Source organism: Falco rusticolus, chromosome 16, assembly GCF_015220075.1.
Source record: "Falco rusticolus isolate bFalRus1 chromosome 16, bFalRus1.pri, whole genome shotgun sequence".
NCBI lineage: Eukaryota > Metazoa > Chordata > Aves > Falconiformes > Falconidae > Falco > Falco rusticolus.
In genome coordinates, this window is record NC_051202.1 from 2,926,520 (window position 1) to 2,940,882 (window position 14,363).

At 62.0% G+C, this 14,363-nt stretch overlaps 1 protein-coding gene across 6 annotated transcripts in view; it reads left to right on the forward strand.

Annotated features, from left to right (window-relative positions):
- IGSF9B (immunoglobulin superfamily member 9B) overlaps positions 1-14,363 on the forward strand; it is a 39,725-nt gene that overhangs the window by 773 nt on the left and 24,589 nt on the right. For 5 of the 6 annotated variants that reach the window (XR_005107822.1, XM_037410010.1, XM_037410013.1 and 2 more), the window contains exons 2-7: positions 7,052-7,249; positions 8,359-8,505; positions 9,998-10,149; positions 11,303-11,420; positions 12,251-12,392; positions 12,501-12,646. Coding sequence is in view for 5 of the 6 variants with exons in the window: in XM_037410010.1 (XP_037265907.1) it covers positions 7,052-7,249; positions 8,359-8,505; positions 9,998-10,149; positions 11,303-11,420; positions 12,251-12,392; positions 12,501-12,646 (903 nt within the window). In the remaining variant the exon portion in view is untranslated. Of the gene's footprint in view, positions 1-7,051; positions 7,250-8,358; positions 8,506-9,997; positions 10,150-11,302; positions 11,421-11,903; positions 12,009-12,250; positions 12,393-12,500; positions 12,647-14,363 lie in introns of those variants that run through there. The other variant, XM_037410015.1, reaches the window with a different exon arrangement.

A 14,363-nucleotide genomic window follows, 5' to 3' on the forward strand; every position in this document is an offset into this window, starting at 1 on the left:
CGCCTGGGGCCTGGGGGCGGCCAGGTGTCCCTTGCTCCCCGATGTCACCCCCCGGGCTGGGGGAAGCAGCGAGGGATGCAGGCGGCGTTTGCCCTTCCCTGCAAGGGTAGCCCGGCTGGGCAAGGAGAACTGCAGGAGGGATTCGGTGCCTTCCCTGCAGCTCCCCGGCTGTGCCCGTGTCCTCCTGGCTGTGGGTTTGGGGGTGACTTTGCCCCCCTCCACCCTCTCCCTGCTGCCTGGATGGGGGGCTACCTGCCTTCCCCTCGCCACTGCAGGCTGGCTGCTGTGCCGGGGTAAACTGAGGCACAGGGTTGTCCAAGGTCAGGAGGGAGACAGCGGCAGGGAATAACCCTGATTTTCCTATTCTGGCTTCTTTTCCTTCAGCTGCCAGCCCCCTCCCTCCCCCCCAGCCATCCCTGCAGGTAGGGGGGGGCTGCCTGCCGCTGCTGCAGCACCCGCTCCCATCTCTGCTGCTGGTACCTCGCTGGGCACAGGGTGGTCCCTTCCCAGGAGCTGCTCCCTGGGTGTCCCCGAGCCCTACCCGTGGGGATGCGGTGGCTGCCGACAGCGAGCGATGCCTGGCTGGCAGCCACCACCGCTCCCCTCCCCGGGGCGTGGGGGAACACCGCCTCAGAGGGAGGGGGCACCTCGGCAGCCCCCCCCCCCCATCACAGCGTTTCTCAAGTGTGTGGGGTCACATCTGCACCCTGCTATGGTCCCTTGGCATCCCTGCCTGGTAGCTGGCTCCTCAGAGGTGAGGGGGGCCAGGATGAGGCTGCTTTTTTTTGAGGGGGGGGCCCCCTCTTGCTGCTCAGCTGCAGCTGGCCGCTGCCTGCCTGAAATGCATCCTGCGGCGTGGAGAGGCGGTGGTTTGCAGCAGCGGTTTGTAGAGGGGTCTTCTGCCCGGGAGAGGAGCAGAGCAGCAAGCTCAGTGTCTTGGGAACTTGGGAATACCCTAGAGCCACTGGGATGGGGCTCCGGAATTGATGCCAGGGTGGGTGGGTGCCGGGAAGCCCAGGCGCGGGGGTGCTGCGCGTACGGAGCAGAGCAGCGCGTACGTGATGAATGAGTGCGCCGTGAGTAATGCGTGGGTGGGCGCTGGGCGAGGGGGCGCTGCGGCCTGCGGGGGGTGGGGTGGGGGGGGTGATGCTGCGTGGGGATGGGGAGCCCCGGCTGCTGCAGCCCCTCGGTCACAGCGCTGGCCTCCCCTGGGGGGGGTGTGTGTGTCACCCCACATCGCTTGGGGACAGGGCTTTGGAGTGGGGCAGGGGCTTGCCATGTGTGATGGCCTCGCCGCGGATTTCCCCCTTGCCGTGGCCTTCCTCCCACCCCCTTCTTCCTTGCCGAGCTGGGCTGCGATGCCACGGCGCAGGCCCTGGGCAGCCTCTGGCCTGGCCTGGCCTGGCGCTCTGAGGGCTTTCCAGGCGTTAATCGGCTCAGAGAGGGAAGGAGGGTGCGTTATCCCTCTTACGGTGTGGGGGAGTAGAGCCGGGACGTGACCGCGACGGGAGTGGGTGTTGGAGGAGGGATCCGGCCTCCTGGCGTTCCCGGTGACGCTGAGGGGCTTTTCCTCCCTCTCCCACGAGCGTGACGTGGCATCACACGGCGACCGGGGATGCTTGTGGATCCAGCAGGCGCGGTTTGCAGAGGGAGGACTTGGCTTTGCCAGCCCCGGGCGAGGGCTCCCATCAAAGCGGTTTGCCCCGACACCGCGGCAGGTGACACTGGCGGTGTTGACCTTGGCTGGTCGGAGCAGCTCGCTGTGCTGGTGCTGCGTTCCCTACTCGCTCCCAGCATGGAGCTGTTGCATGCAAGAGCTGGTGCCTCTTCGGCGGTGGAGGGGTTTGGACCAGCAGCCGCCCGGCTTTGGCACATGCGGCTTTGGCCCCGCTCTCCTCTGGCAAGGGGATGGTTTGGCATTGGGAGCAGCCAAAGGGTTGGCCCAACTCCCTTTTCCATCCTTCCCTGGAGGATTTCTGCTCCTCTGGACCTGTTGGGAGCGCGCATGGCAGGGAGGGATGCGTGTGTCCCAGTCATTGACTTGGCTTGCCGGAGGGCTTTTGTGGTGATGCTTTCCTGCCTCGGTTGCCTTTTGACTTGGAAGATGCTTCGGTGGTGATGGGTGGACCCTGCAAGTTCCTCTCCGCGGAGCTGTGGCAGGATGGGCTAGCTCCCGTTCGCCTCCCATCCTCAGTCTTGGAGGTCACGGCTTCAGGCTGGAAGAGCAGCCCTGCAGATGGGTGAGCAGCAGGTCCAGCTCTGTGCCGTGCCGATGGAGAAGTCCTTCCCTCTCCCTTCCCCTGCGGTAGGCATCTCCGGAGCTGGGGGCCCTGAGCGACCAGCTGGCCTTCGGGAAAAGGACTCCCTTCCTCCTGCTTCACGATGGAGAGGCTGGCGTTGGTGGGAGGGCTGCCTGAGCCAGGAACAGCGTGATTCAGGAGCTGCTGGCGGGCAGCTCGGAGTGCTGCCTGCATCCCGGTTGCCAGTCGGAAGGCTGTGAAGGCATCGGAGTGGTACATGCCACTTCTTGGGGAAGGCGATGCGGGCAGCCTGCTCCTGGCTGCTGGTGCCATGTGGGTCTGGATGCGCTGGGCTGGGGGGCACAGCATCCTGGTAGTGCTCTCCAGGTCCAGGACACCGCCCCCCCCCCCCCCCCCCCCCCAGGAGCCATTTTGGCTCCAGCCTCCCCCCACTGCAGCTGCTCACTCGGCCCCGTGGTGCATGGAGGGGGCTCATGGGGAGCGTGCAGGGAGCTGCTGGTTGTTGCTGGGAGATGATGGCTCCTGTGAGGTGTCTGCTGTGTGGCACATGGAGATGCTCTACGCCAGGCCGGTGGCATTTAGAGGGAGTGGGGCACCAGGGACACCCTGATGGGAGTGGGGTGACCGTGGGGAAGTAGTTTTCTGGCATGCTTCATGTCTGTGCCCCTGTGAGCACTGACCTGTGCTAGCACACGTGCTTGCTGAGCTGCCACCCAGTCGGGCATGGTCCCACCTGTGTCATTTTGGGGAGTGGGGACCCACTGTGGTGGGCAGGGGGCTGCTGTGGGGCAGCAGCCCAGCCAGGCTTGCTCTCCTGGGGGTGCCAGGGCAGCTGCCTGCCTGTGGGGGGGTGGTGGTGGAGGTCCCCAGGACACCCCTTGTCCCCAGGGATGGGTTTCAAAGTCACCATCTCGCCGTGAACAAGGTGCCGAGCCACCCCTCGCAGCTAATCCTGCTCCTCCGCTGGCCCTGCATGACCTTGAGGCATGTCACTTGACCTGCGCGTTGCCCTCCATCCATCTGGAAAATCGGGTTTAAAACGCAGGAATTGTGCTGAAAGCCCAGATGCTGCTTTCCAGCTGGGGGAGGGGGTGAGGACTGTTCTCCCGGTCCCAGGGGCTTCCCCTCTGCCGGGGGACAGGCAGATGCTCTCGGGGGGCTGCGGGTACCCCTTTAGCAGCCCAGGTCCCTGCAGCAAGTAGTTCCCGTCCCCCACCCTGGGCTGCGATCGCTGCCCACCTTGTTTTGTGGCTGCGGCTGCCTGCTCCCCTTCCCTGCTGGCCTCCATATGCCATGCTGGTGGCCTTGTCCTCGGAGATCCCAGCCGTATCCTGCCTCCGCCGATGTGAGCGGGATGTGTCAGAGCAGATCTCGTCTCCACTCGGCAGGGAGGAGAGGTCCACAAGCTCAGGGCCTTGCACCCGCTTCCTCAGCCCTCCCCATGGGGGGACGGGGATGGGGGAGCGCGGGGGGTTGGGGGGAGCCTTGCAAGCAGACAGTGGTGCCTCTGTGCCTGTTAGCAGGCTGCAGGGTGATGGTGGGTCAGGATGGGATCCCCCTTCTGACCCTGGGGCATGGGTGCCCGCCGTGCCGGGCAGGACAGCATTCCCGGGCGTTACATCTTTTGGAACCTGCTCTGCTCCGGCCACGTCCATACCACGAAGCATCTGCGGGGAAGGGTCCTGCTTCAGCGAGTGCACCCGAGGTGCTGGATACCACCAGCTTCACTGAGTCCTGTGTTGCTTTACGTCTCCCCTCTTGGGATGGGAGGAACTGGATGCCCGCAGCCGGGCGAGGGTCTTCCCAGCCTTGTCATTGCCGTCGCGGGGAGCCCGGCGTTGGCACAGTCTCTACGCAGCAGCAGCCTTCCCTCCTCTCCCTTTGGGATGCTGTTCAACTCCACCTCCGCATCTTGTATTCTTGCCTCCTGGCACACAGTGTGCTTTTATTTTTCCTGGATCTGCTTGGATGATGAAGCCTGTTGATTACTTGTTTTTCTTTACGAGGCATCCCCCAGCTTTGTGCGAGCTCCCGCACCGAGGGGGATTTGGGGTTCGCATCGCTGATGTTGACCCTATTTCCAACCTGCAGGTTAAGCCTTGAAACCCCTCTGAACTTGGCTGGGAAAATCAAGTGGGTTTAAAAATACCCTGTCTGTTTGTGCTCTGTTTCTTCTGGTGTCTGCGGGTTGTTTTCAAGCGTTTTCCCACAAATGTGGGGGTGAGAAATGCTTCTTTAAATGGAGAGCTGCGGTCTCCATTGCTTGCATGCCTTCAGCGGCCAGGACTGGGAAGGAAAACCTGGTTGGGGCTGGGAAGTTGGGGAGAGCGAAGGTGGGGTCTCTAAAACATCTCCCTACTGCTTTCCTGCTGCCTGTGGAAGCCAGGACAGGAGGGCACGGGGGCCGGTGGCAGGGTGGGTGGCAGCTGGGGAGAGCCGGGGGCCGGTTAGCCACCGTGGCTGCCAGTCGGCCATGCGCGTGGGGAGGTGATGCTCAGCCGTGCGTACAATTCCCCACCGGCCTTGCGATCAGACACCGGCACTGCGAGCTGCCGGGGCTGACCTATTTTCCTACACCCGGGCAGCCCTGGCCAGGCGTGGGTCCGGCAGAGTGGCTGGCTCGTCACCACCCTGGGGACATCACCCACTGGTTTGCTGGGGAGCCAGGCGGGGTGTAGGTCTGCGAGTGTGACTCCCCAGCACCCGTCCCTGGGACGTCTGGGTGTCCTCCTGGGTGGTGTGCTTCTCCAGCTGGGCAAGCGTCAGCATCCCAGGCTCCGTTTGGCATTGAGGAGCTGAAAACCAAGACCCACCTTAGTACCCCAGGAGCTGGTGGGCTGGGGCAGGCAGGGGGCTCGGGGAGGGGCTGGGTGCTGCCCCCTCCATCCTCTGCTGCTGGTGGGAAGCAAGAACATCCTTTGAAGGCGGTGAGGTGCTGGGGACCCACTCGCTCGGGCAAGGCGGGTGGGGAAGCGCGCGTCCTTGGATGCTCTTGAGCAGCACGTGACAGCTGCTGTCCCTGATCGGCGCAGGAGGGCTGTGGGCAGGGAGGGGGGGTTCCCAGCCCCGCAGCACAGCCCCGCTGGATGAGCGCAGCGGGGTTGGGACAGGTCCTCGCGGTTTTTTGCCGGGGTGGCAGGGGAGGGGTGACACACCATCCCTGCTGACAGGGTGCGAACGCCTGAGCTCATTGGTGATGCAGCGATAACGAGGGATGGAGAGGTGCAAGTGTGTTGTCAGGGTGGTGCAAAGTGGGGGGGTAGGAGCTGGGGGTGTGTGTGCATGCACATTGCACGTGTGTGCAGATGGCACGTGTGTGCGCAGCAATTCCCCCTGCCTGGATGGGGTCCAGGCAGGTACGTGGCCATGCAGGACCCCCATAGCGGGGCCGGGTGCCTGCAGCGGGTGTGCAGTGCAGCGTCTGCTCCTTGCAGATGGTTCGCAGCTTTGCACCCCAGCATCGCCCTTCCCCCTTGCCCCCAGGCAGCCCTCCAGCCCTCCCCGTCAAGCAGCCACCAGCCAGCCCCGTGCCTGGCTCTCTGGCCGTGTGGAGCCCGAGGATGCCTGGCTGGTCATCAGGCTGTGCTTCTCTACAGTGTCAGGGGAGGGGGGGTTTGGCTACGGCCGGGGCTGCTGGCCCCTTCCTATGGGGTCACTGGGCTGGCAAGCCCGTTGGGGTGTCACAGCGCGGGCCTCTTGCCGGTACACACTTGTGCCGGAGCCAAAAATAGCCGGTGATGCTGGGCTCGCGGCGGGGAAGCGGTGATGTCACCCGCCGCCAATCACCGGCGGCCCCGAAGAGCAGCGCGGAGGAGTGGGAACGTGCTTCCCCGAGCATCCCTCTCCCAGCATCCCTCCCCGAGCATCCCTCTCCCAGCATCCCCCCGGAGCAGGCGGTGGCTGCGTGTGCCAGGAAAAGAGGGGCTTTTTGATGGGATGGGAGATGTGAGGCTGAAGCCTTTGCCTGCGGTTTGGGGACATCCCCCCCCCCCCCCCCCCCGCCCAACCTTGGCTTCCCCCCACCCTGGGTTTCCCTCTCCCTTTCTGAAAGCTGTGCTGAGGATGCAGCTTTGCTGCTGATGGCGAGAGCAGGATGACGCCAGGCTGCAGCTGAGCAGGGAGGCGCAGCCAGGGTGGAGCAGCGCCTTCGTCTGAGACCAAAGCCCTGTTTAATTACCCCAGCCAGGGCCGGGCGGGAGGAGCAGGGTGCCAGACTTGATGCACAGGTCGCAGCCGGGTTTCAGGCCTGGGGCTCTCAGGGATGCCTGAGGATGAGGATGGGCTGCCCTTGGGTGGGACGGCTCCTGTGGGAAAGCCAGATCCCCAGGCTGGCACACCAGAGCTGTGGGCTGGTGGTTGTGCTCGCCAGAGGCTGTGGGGGCACAAGCAGGACTGTAAAAGCAGCCTTCTCCCTGTGCCAGGGATGCCGGGCAGCCCTGATGGCCCTGCTAGGTGGGGAGCCACACTGGCCATGCTGCACTGAGAGCAGGGGGTCTCCAAGACCCCTACAGGGGCTCTGGGCACCACCCTTGTCCTGGTGTGGAGGGCAGCGGCCATCCCCAAGCAGTGGGGGCTGGTGGCCGCTGTCCTGAGTCTTGGGGTGGCCCTGGAGCTGAGTGGAGGGGCTTGAGGATTTCCCCTTGGTTTTGGGGCAGGGGAGACCCTGGGGCTGTCCTCAGTGGGGGCAGGCATCACCTCTGCTGTGGGTCTCCCAGGGGTCCTGGTCCTCCGACTAACACAGGGGTCTGGTGGCGGGATCAGCCACAGTTTCTTCCTTCGCCCCCTTGCAGGTGCCCTCGGCTCGAGGGAGGAGCCCGAGTTTGTGACCGCTCGCGCTGGCGAGAGCGTGATCCTGGGATGCGACGTGATCCACCCGCTCACAGGGCAGCCCCCTCCCTATGTCGTGGAGTGGTTCAAGTTTGGCGTCCCCATCCCCATCTTCATCAAGTTTGGGTTTTACCCTCCCCATGTCGACCCAGAGTATGCCGGTGAGTCGGGGGGATGCGGGTGTACGAGGGGGGTGCATGCTGGGTCCCAGCTGCTGGCACAGCCTGGGATGCATGGTTCTGCTCCATCCGCTCCTCCGTCGGAAACCACGCAGGCTTTGCCTCTCGTTGCTCGCTTTCCAACCAGTTGGTTTTAATTAAGCAGCAGTGCTAGGAAGCCAGCTGGGCTGCGTGGGATGGGAGCAAGCGAGGCAGAGAAACCCAGGGTGATGCGTGGTGGCGGCGGTGGCTGCTGCCACTGCTGCGCTCTGGAGCAGCTGTGAGCTTCTGGAGGGATGGTGGGGATGGAGCCAGGGCCACGTGCTGGGTAGAGGTGGCAGGTTGGAGCTGCAGAGCCCGTGTGGCTGGTGGCCAGCATGCCACCTGTCCCATGTGGCCAGTGACCTCTGGTGAGGTCTCTGAGCTGGGGACCAGCCCTGAGGAGGTTGGTGTGGTGGAACAGACCCATTTCAATATGCCATTCCCTGGAGAGCACTGTCGTGGGGACCTTCCCTGGGTCTTGCCCTGCTTCCAGGGTCTGCAGGGCTTCCTCTGCCCAGATTCTTCCCCTGAGGAGTGCTGTGGCGGGGAGGATGGCAGCAGTTGAGCCTGGGCTGAGCCTTGCTAAACTCAGCTCATGAATGAGAGATGCCAGATCCTGGTGGCCACTGCACTGGGGCGGAGATTGGGGATGCTTTGATGCTGGTCCAGTTTCCTGGGCTGTGCACAGGGTCAGCTCAGGGCCATCCTGCTTTTTGGGAGGCTCCCAGGCCGGGAAAAGCTTTGGGGCACGCTTGCTTGCCGGCTGTACCGCTGCCAGCCCCTGGCTGGGAGCAGAAGGCCGGTGTCGCTGTGGGCAGACACCACTCGAGGCACCTTGCCTGGCTGCGGCAGCTTGCTCTGCCCTCCTGAGACGGGCGAGTGCATGGCTGGCTGGCTACAACCGGCCGCACCGGACCCAAATCTGGGAAAAATGGGAGACTGTCCCGTCCCAGCGCTGCTGCAGCTGCTTGGTACCCGCGGCAGGCTGGAGCATCCCTCGCAGCGATGCGCTGGGGGGGCCGGTGCAGCACTGGGGGGCCACGGCGCTGATGGCTGTGCTCTCCCCCCAGGCCGGGCCAGCCTGCACGACAAAGCCTCCCTGCGCATTGAGCAGGTCCGCTCTGAGGACCAGGGCTGGTACGAGTGCAAAGTGCTCATGCTGGACCAGCAGTACGACACCTTCCACAACGGCAGCTGGGTCCATCTCACGGTCAACGGTGAGCTGGGCAGGGCGGGCGGGGGGCTGTGGCATCGCCGGGGGGTCACCTGCTGTGCTGAAATGGGTTTCCCTTTTGATTTCTGGTGGATGCAGGACCTCGATGCTATCTGCGCCTCGCAGACAAGCAAGCCCGAAGCCATCCAGGCTGACTGTGCTCCAGCTGGGGCGTGACTTGGAAAGGGACAAACTTTTATTAGGGATTCTGCAGTTTTAATTACGGGGAGCTTGTTTAAAGGAGAGACATCAAGAAATGGGGTTGGGAACGCATCTCCTCTTAACAAACAGATCAGAAAATCAAATCTTTGTTTTCCTGAAATTGAGATTTACTCAAATTACTTCTTCATTTTATTAAGGCTGCATATTAAACTAATTAGCAAATTGTCATTCTCCACATCAGGAGAGGTCTTTATTTTTAGCCCAGCAGCAGGGCTGTGCCTCTCCTGCTGCAGTGGGGTGGCTGGAGAGGAGATGTGGGCACCGGCAGCTCCTTGCTGGTCTTGCCTGACCTTGAGCAATTAATTTAACCTTTCGGGGGGGAAGGCTGGGCTGCGCGTGGAGCAGAGCCACCTAATTGAGCCCAATTAGCGAGCGGGAGCTTTGCAAGCGGGGCCGTGCAGCACAGCAGCCCTGTCCCTACCTGCCTGCCTTCCTCCTGGCTGCTAATGAGCTCGAAGGGCTTGGGGAGGAGGGCGAGGGGGAAGCGAGAGGAGGAGGATGGTGCCTGCTTCGCCTCCACCACGTGCCCAGATCCTGCAAAATGCCAGCCCAAGGGGCTGGAAGTGGCTGTCGGTGCCCCAGGTGCCCGGTCCCTACCTGGGCTCAACCCTTTTTGCAAAATGGGGCGCTTTCGGGGGTTTATGCAGCACGGGGCATGCAGGGGCTTGATAACAAAATAATAACCATAATCCTCCCACCATGAGGGGAAGGCTTTCAGGGGGAAGGCTGTGGCTTTCCCCCGGTGCATTACAACACTTCATTTTTCTTAGGGGAAAATAGAAATAATTCGGGGAGCAACAAAATATATTTTTTTTTTTTTTCCCCGAGCAGATTAAATTGCCAACCTGTCTTCCTCTAAAGTGGGCTTTAACAACTGCTGGTAATTAGGGGCGGGCTGTAATCCTGTCAGCCTCTTTAATCAGGAAGGAGCCTTTCGATCTGCACTGCGGTGTTTTCCCATGTTTTGACAATAGCAAGTTAATGTGCGGGGGGGGGCGGGGGGGATGGGGGATGTGGTGCCGTGCTCTGGAGCTTTGGGTGGGAGAGGGGACAGGACCAGGGTGTGATGTGGCAGGGAGGGGCTGCCTTTGGTGGGTATCCCCAGGGACGACACCCACCATCTCCCCTCTCATCCCCCTGCGCCTTTGGGATGATCCCAGCCCCACCGTGGGGATGTGCAGTGTGTCCCGTGTTTGTAGGGCAGCCCCCCCCCCCACCCCCCACAGTGGCCAGGGGTGAAACGGGGGGTCACAGTGGTGTCCCCTGTCCCGCAGCTCCCCCCACCTTCACGGAGACGCCGCCGCAGTACGTAGAGGCGAAGGAGGGCAGCAGCGTCACCTTGACCTGCATGGCGTTCGGGAACCCCAAGCCCATCGTCACCTGGCTGAAAGAGGGAGACCTTTTGGGTGCCAATGGCAAGTACCAGGTAGGTGGGTGGGTGGTGGGGGCTGACAGAGGCTGCCCGGGGGCTCCCGGTCACCCCGCCGGCGGGGATGGTACTGATGGGACCACGGCGGCGGCAGCTCTGCCGTGCCTGGAGCCGGGCATGCTTTCTCAGCACTTCTCGCTGAGATGCCCGTTCCCCACCGCATCTCTTCTGAGCAGCAGCTTCTAACGCTGCCCACCCTTGGGCGCGGGGTACAGACCCCCCCGGGCGTTCAGGGCAGCCCTGTTCCCGCACCCGAGCTGCTCCCTGGGGACTCTTGTCCTGGGGGCCAGCTGCTGTGCTGGCTCCTGGAGATGGGGTGGGGGCTGGAACCGGGGGATGCGGTGTCCCCGGGCAGGGATGGATGCAGGGGGTGGGGGTTTAGGTAGGGAGGATTTCCCACCCCTCCCCTCCCCCAGCCTCCAGGACCCTCTTTGTATCCCAGAGGCTCCTGGGCAGAGATTCCCCCCTGAGCTGTAATTGGTAAATCAGGCATTGGAATCGGCGCAGGCACTAATGAGAGTAATTAGGAATCATTTGTTACTAATTGAAATAGAAGGATGAGGCAGAATGAGGTGGGGGGGAAAGCCTGGCTGGGAGCAGGGCTCCCTGTGTGTGTGGGTGCTGCTACCCCGAGGGTGACTCTCCCTTGCCCATCCTTCCTCTGCTGCATCCCCGAGCCGCTCCGGCAGCTTTGTGGTGGCCCTGCAGGGAGGGCGGTGGCGGAGCTGGGCTCTCCCCTTCCCTCGTACCCTACCCAGCAGTGAAGCTGGTCCTGGGGAGCAGGGATGCTCTGGCGAGGCATCCTGCTCCTTGTGAAACGCTGATGATGCCGGGGCGCTTGGTAGGAGCAGTTTTGGAGTCTGCTGCCTGCCAGTCACTTCTGCGGGAGATGAATACATTGCGAGGGTTATTTATTATTTTATTTATTTTTTTCCCTTCCCCTTGGCGTCAAGCAGCAACGCGTGTGTTGGTTTATTAATATCTGAAGTCTTGCAGAGCGGGGAAACCCGTTTCTCATCTGGCCCTAAAAGCGCTGGCAGCTCTCCGTTGTGGGAAGCAGGGAGGGAGGGAGGATGCTGAGCTGGAGCTAGGGCGCAGCCCTCCTGGGGGTCCCTGCCCACGCTCCAGGGTCTTCCCTTGTCATCCCCAGGTGAGCGACGGGAGCCTTACGGTGCTCTCCGTCAGCCGGGAGGACAGGGGTGCCTACACCTGCCGGGCGTACAGCATCCAGGGGGAGGCTGTGCACACCACGCGCCTGCTCGTTCAAGGTGAGCTCTTCCAGCCCGGCTCCTCCTTGGCCACTGGCATCCCGAGGGGACTCCGAGGGGGTGACTCCACGGAGCGCAGGGCTCCCCACAGTGCCACCCCCACAGTGACCCGCAAGCCTTGCGGGCTCAGCATCGTGCCGGCTGCCCCGTGGCCGTGGCTCCACATCCCGTGCCAGAGGAATCCACTTAATTGGGGCACCGTGGTGAAGCGGCCGTGCCGATGAACAGCCAGGCCCCGATGGCAGCTCTTTTTTTTTTTTTTCAGGAAGCGGGCAAAAGATTGAGGCTGTCACAAAGTGCCTTGTCAGATCGCAGTGATGCATGGCAGGCCTCCCGCTCCTTGCTCCCTCTTTTATTAAATAAATCTTTAATTAGGTCAACAGCTACCGGTGGAGAGAGGAACACGGGGTGTCCTCTGCTCTGCTTTTGCCGCTGTGGCGAGCTGCGGACGCTCGCTGCCGGCTCCCGGCAGTTTGCTGCTTTTCCCCCTGGATTTTTCCCGCGGGTGGTGCGATCCTGGAAAAGTGCTCGGGATGAAGGGAGGCATGAGATCACGTGCCCTGGGAGCAGCAGAGCTGTGCGATGCGGGTGCGGGACCCCCTCTCCAAAGCCGTGGAGATCAGGGGAGGGGGTTGGGAAGAATGGGGCCCACCGTGCTCCTTGAGGTCAGCCCCTGTGCCCTGTGGTCCCGGGGGACTGGGGGCAGCTCTGCCCCGGAGCCCACCAGCAGCTCCCAGCCAACGATGCTGTGATGGAGCTGAACCTGAGCAACCTTTGTGGGGACAGCTGCACTGGTTGGTGGGGGTGACGCTTTCCTCTCCTCCCTCCAGGACCTCCCTTTATTGTTTCCCCTCCGGAGAACATCACGGTCAACATCTCCCAGGATGCGCTCTTCACCTGCCAAGCTGAGGCATACCCCGGGAACCTCACCTACCTGTGGTACTGGGAGGAGGAGAACGTCTACTTCAAGAAGTGAGTTTGCAGCTGACGAGGCAGCATGTCCTCCTCTTCCTCCTGCTCCCAGCAGGGTGGGCATTGCCCCCCGTCTCCCCGTCATCCTCATCCCCTCTTCTCCCACAGCGACCTGAAGTTGAGGGTGCGAATCCTGATTGACGGGACGCTGATCATTTTCCGTGTCAAGCCAGAAGATGCTGGAAAATACACCTGTATCCCCAGCAACAGCCTGGGCCGCTCGCCATCTGCCTCTGCCTACCTGACAGTGCAGTGTGAGTGTGGGCAGCGGGGCCCGATCCTGAGGGATGGGGCTGGGATTGATAATACCTGGCTCTGAGGCAGCCCCAGAGGCTCTGTGCTCCCCTTAGAATACTGGGAGGCTCAGGTTGATGGGACAGCAGCCGTTGGGTGAGCATGTGGTCATCCTCAGCAAAGGGCTGAGAGCATCCTACGTGTGCCTGTAGGGTGCAGGCAGCAAGAAAGCAAAACAGCCTGAGCATCCTGGGCAGCACCGCTCCAGCAGGACCAGCGTCCACCTTGGGTCCAAGTGGGTTTTGACTAGGTGGACATCTTCCCAGCCCTGCTGCCGACACGCTGTCCTCATCAGCTGTGTCGCGTTGGGCAGGGAAACACCAGATCGGGGCTCTCCATCTCTACTACCTGTGTTTTTTGGTATTTATTGTGGGGGCTTGTTCCCGCAGCACGGTTTTTCTGTGAGCTCGGTAGCTTTGCGTGTCAATTTTTCAGGCGGTAACTGATCTAAACAAGCGGAGGAGAAGGGGCTGTAGCAGGAGTGTCGCTTCCCACGCTTGTTCTCTTGGGCTCCCCAGGCGGTAATGGGTAGTGTGGCATTCGACAGTAATGGCCTCAATTGCTGCTGTTCGCAATTGCAATATTGCTCCGCTGTAAAAGACTGCGGTGGTTTTATTTTATAATGAAAGACAGGCTTGAAGAGAGTGGGCTCGCAACTTGGGTTTTGAAGGCTGCCTTAGAGCTGCTGCCTGTAGAGCCGGTGCTGGGAAGTGGGAAGTCCCGGGGCGGCGGGGAGCCCTGATGGGAAGGGCTGGTGGGTCCGATCGCTTCCCTGTTGGGGCTGGATGAAAGGGCAGGGGGACGGTGTGGCTGTGCCCAGGCAGAGGCGTGATGCAGGGCTTGGATGTGCCTGGCTTGGGAAAGCTGCAGCCTCAGGCCGTTACATCTGCCCTGCCGCTAATCCAGGACCACTTGTCAAGGCTGATAGCTGTTAAAAATAGCTCTAATGGCAGGAAAAACCCGTGTTTGGACAATCTGCTGTTCAGCTGGCCCCACAAGGCTTCAGCGCAAGGAGATGTGCTTGGCCTTTTGTGCTGCCAAACCCTGTTCCTCTGGAGCAAACCTTCTCAAAACTGACACCTGGGGGGGGGGGAGGCTGCCCACCCACCGAAGCAGCTGGCGGACGGGAACGTGGCTCTGGGTCATTAGTGAGCCGGGCTGGCCCCCAGCCAGTGACCTAGTAGTGAAAGGCTCGATCCCATTACCCTCTCTGGCGCTGCCAGAGCCCTTGATTACATTTCCTAAGAGGTGGAGTTAAGCAGAGGGGGGCAAAGCCCGCTCCATATGCGGCACTTGGCAATCTGGGTTACGGTGCCATTGCCGGGGGCGCACGGTTTTGGGGAGTGGCTGAGCTTATGCGTTTCAGCAGGGAGGGAGCCGAGCTCCCAAACTTGGTTGCTTTTGCTCCCAGAAAGCAATAAGGAGAGGGCACCTCTGCATCCTCCATCCCTTCCTCCCAAACACCTTACCTTTATGCCCGGCTTTGCGCTTTTGCATCAGCAGTGCAGGGATGCTGCACCCCCAAAAAATTGCCTTCATCCCTTAATGCAGCGTAAGCCCTGTCAGGATTTTCCCATAACCTCGCGCTGCCGGCGTCTAGACGAGATTGTAGAAATACTCGCTCTTCTTATTAAAAGTAACTTTTTTTAAAAAAGCTGCTTATTAAAGAAAGTCTAG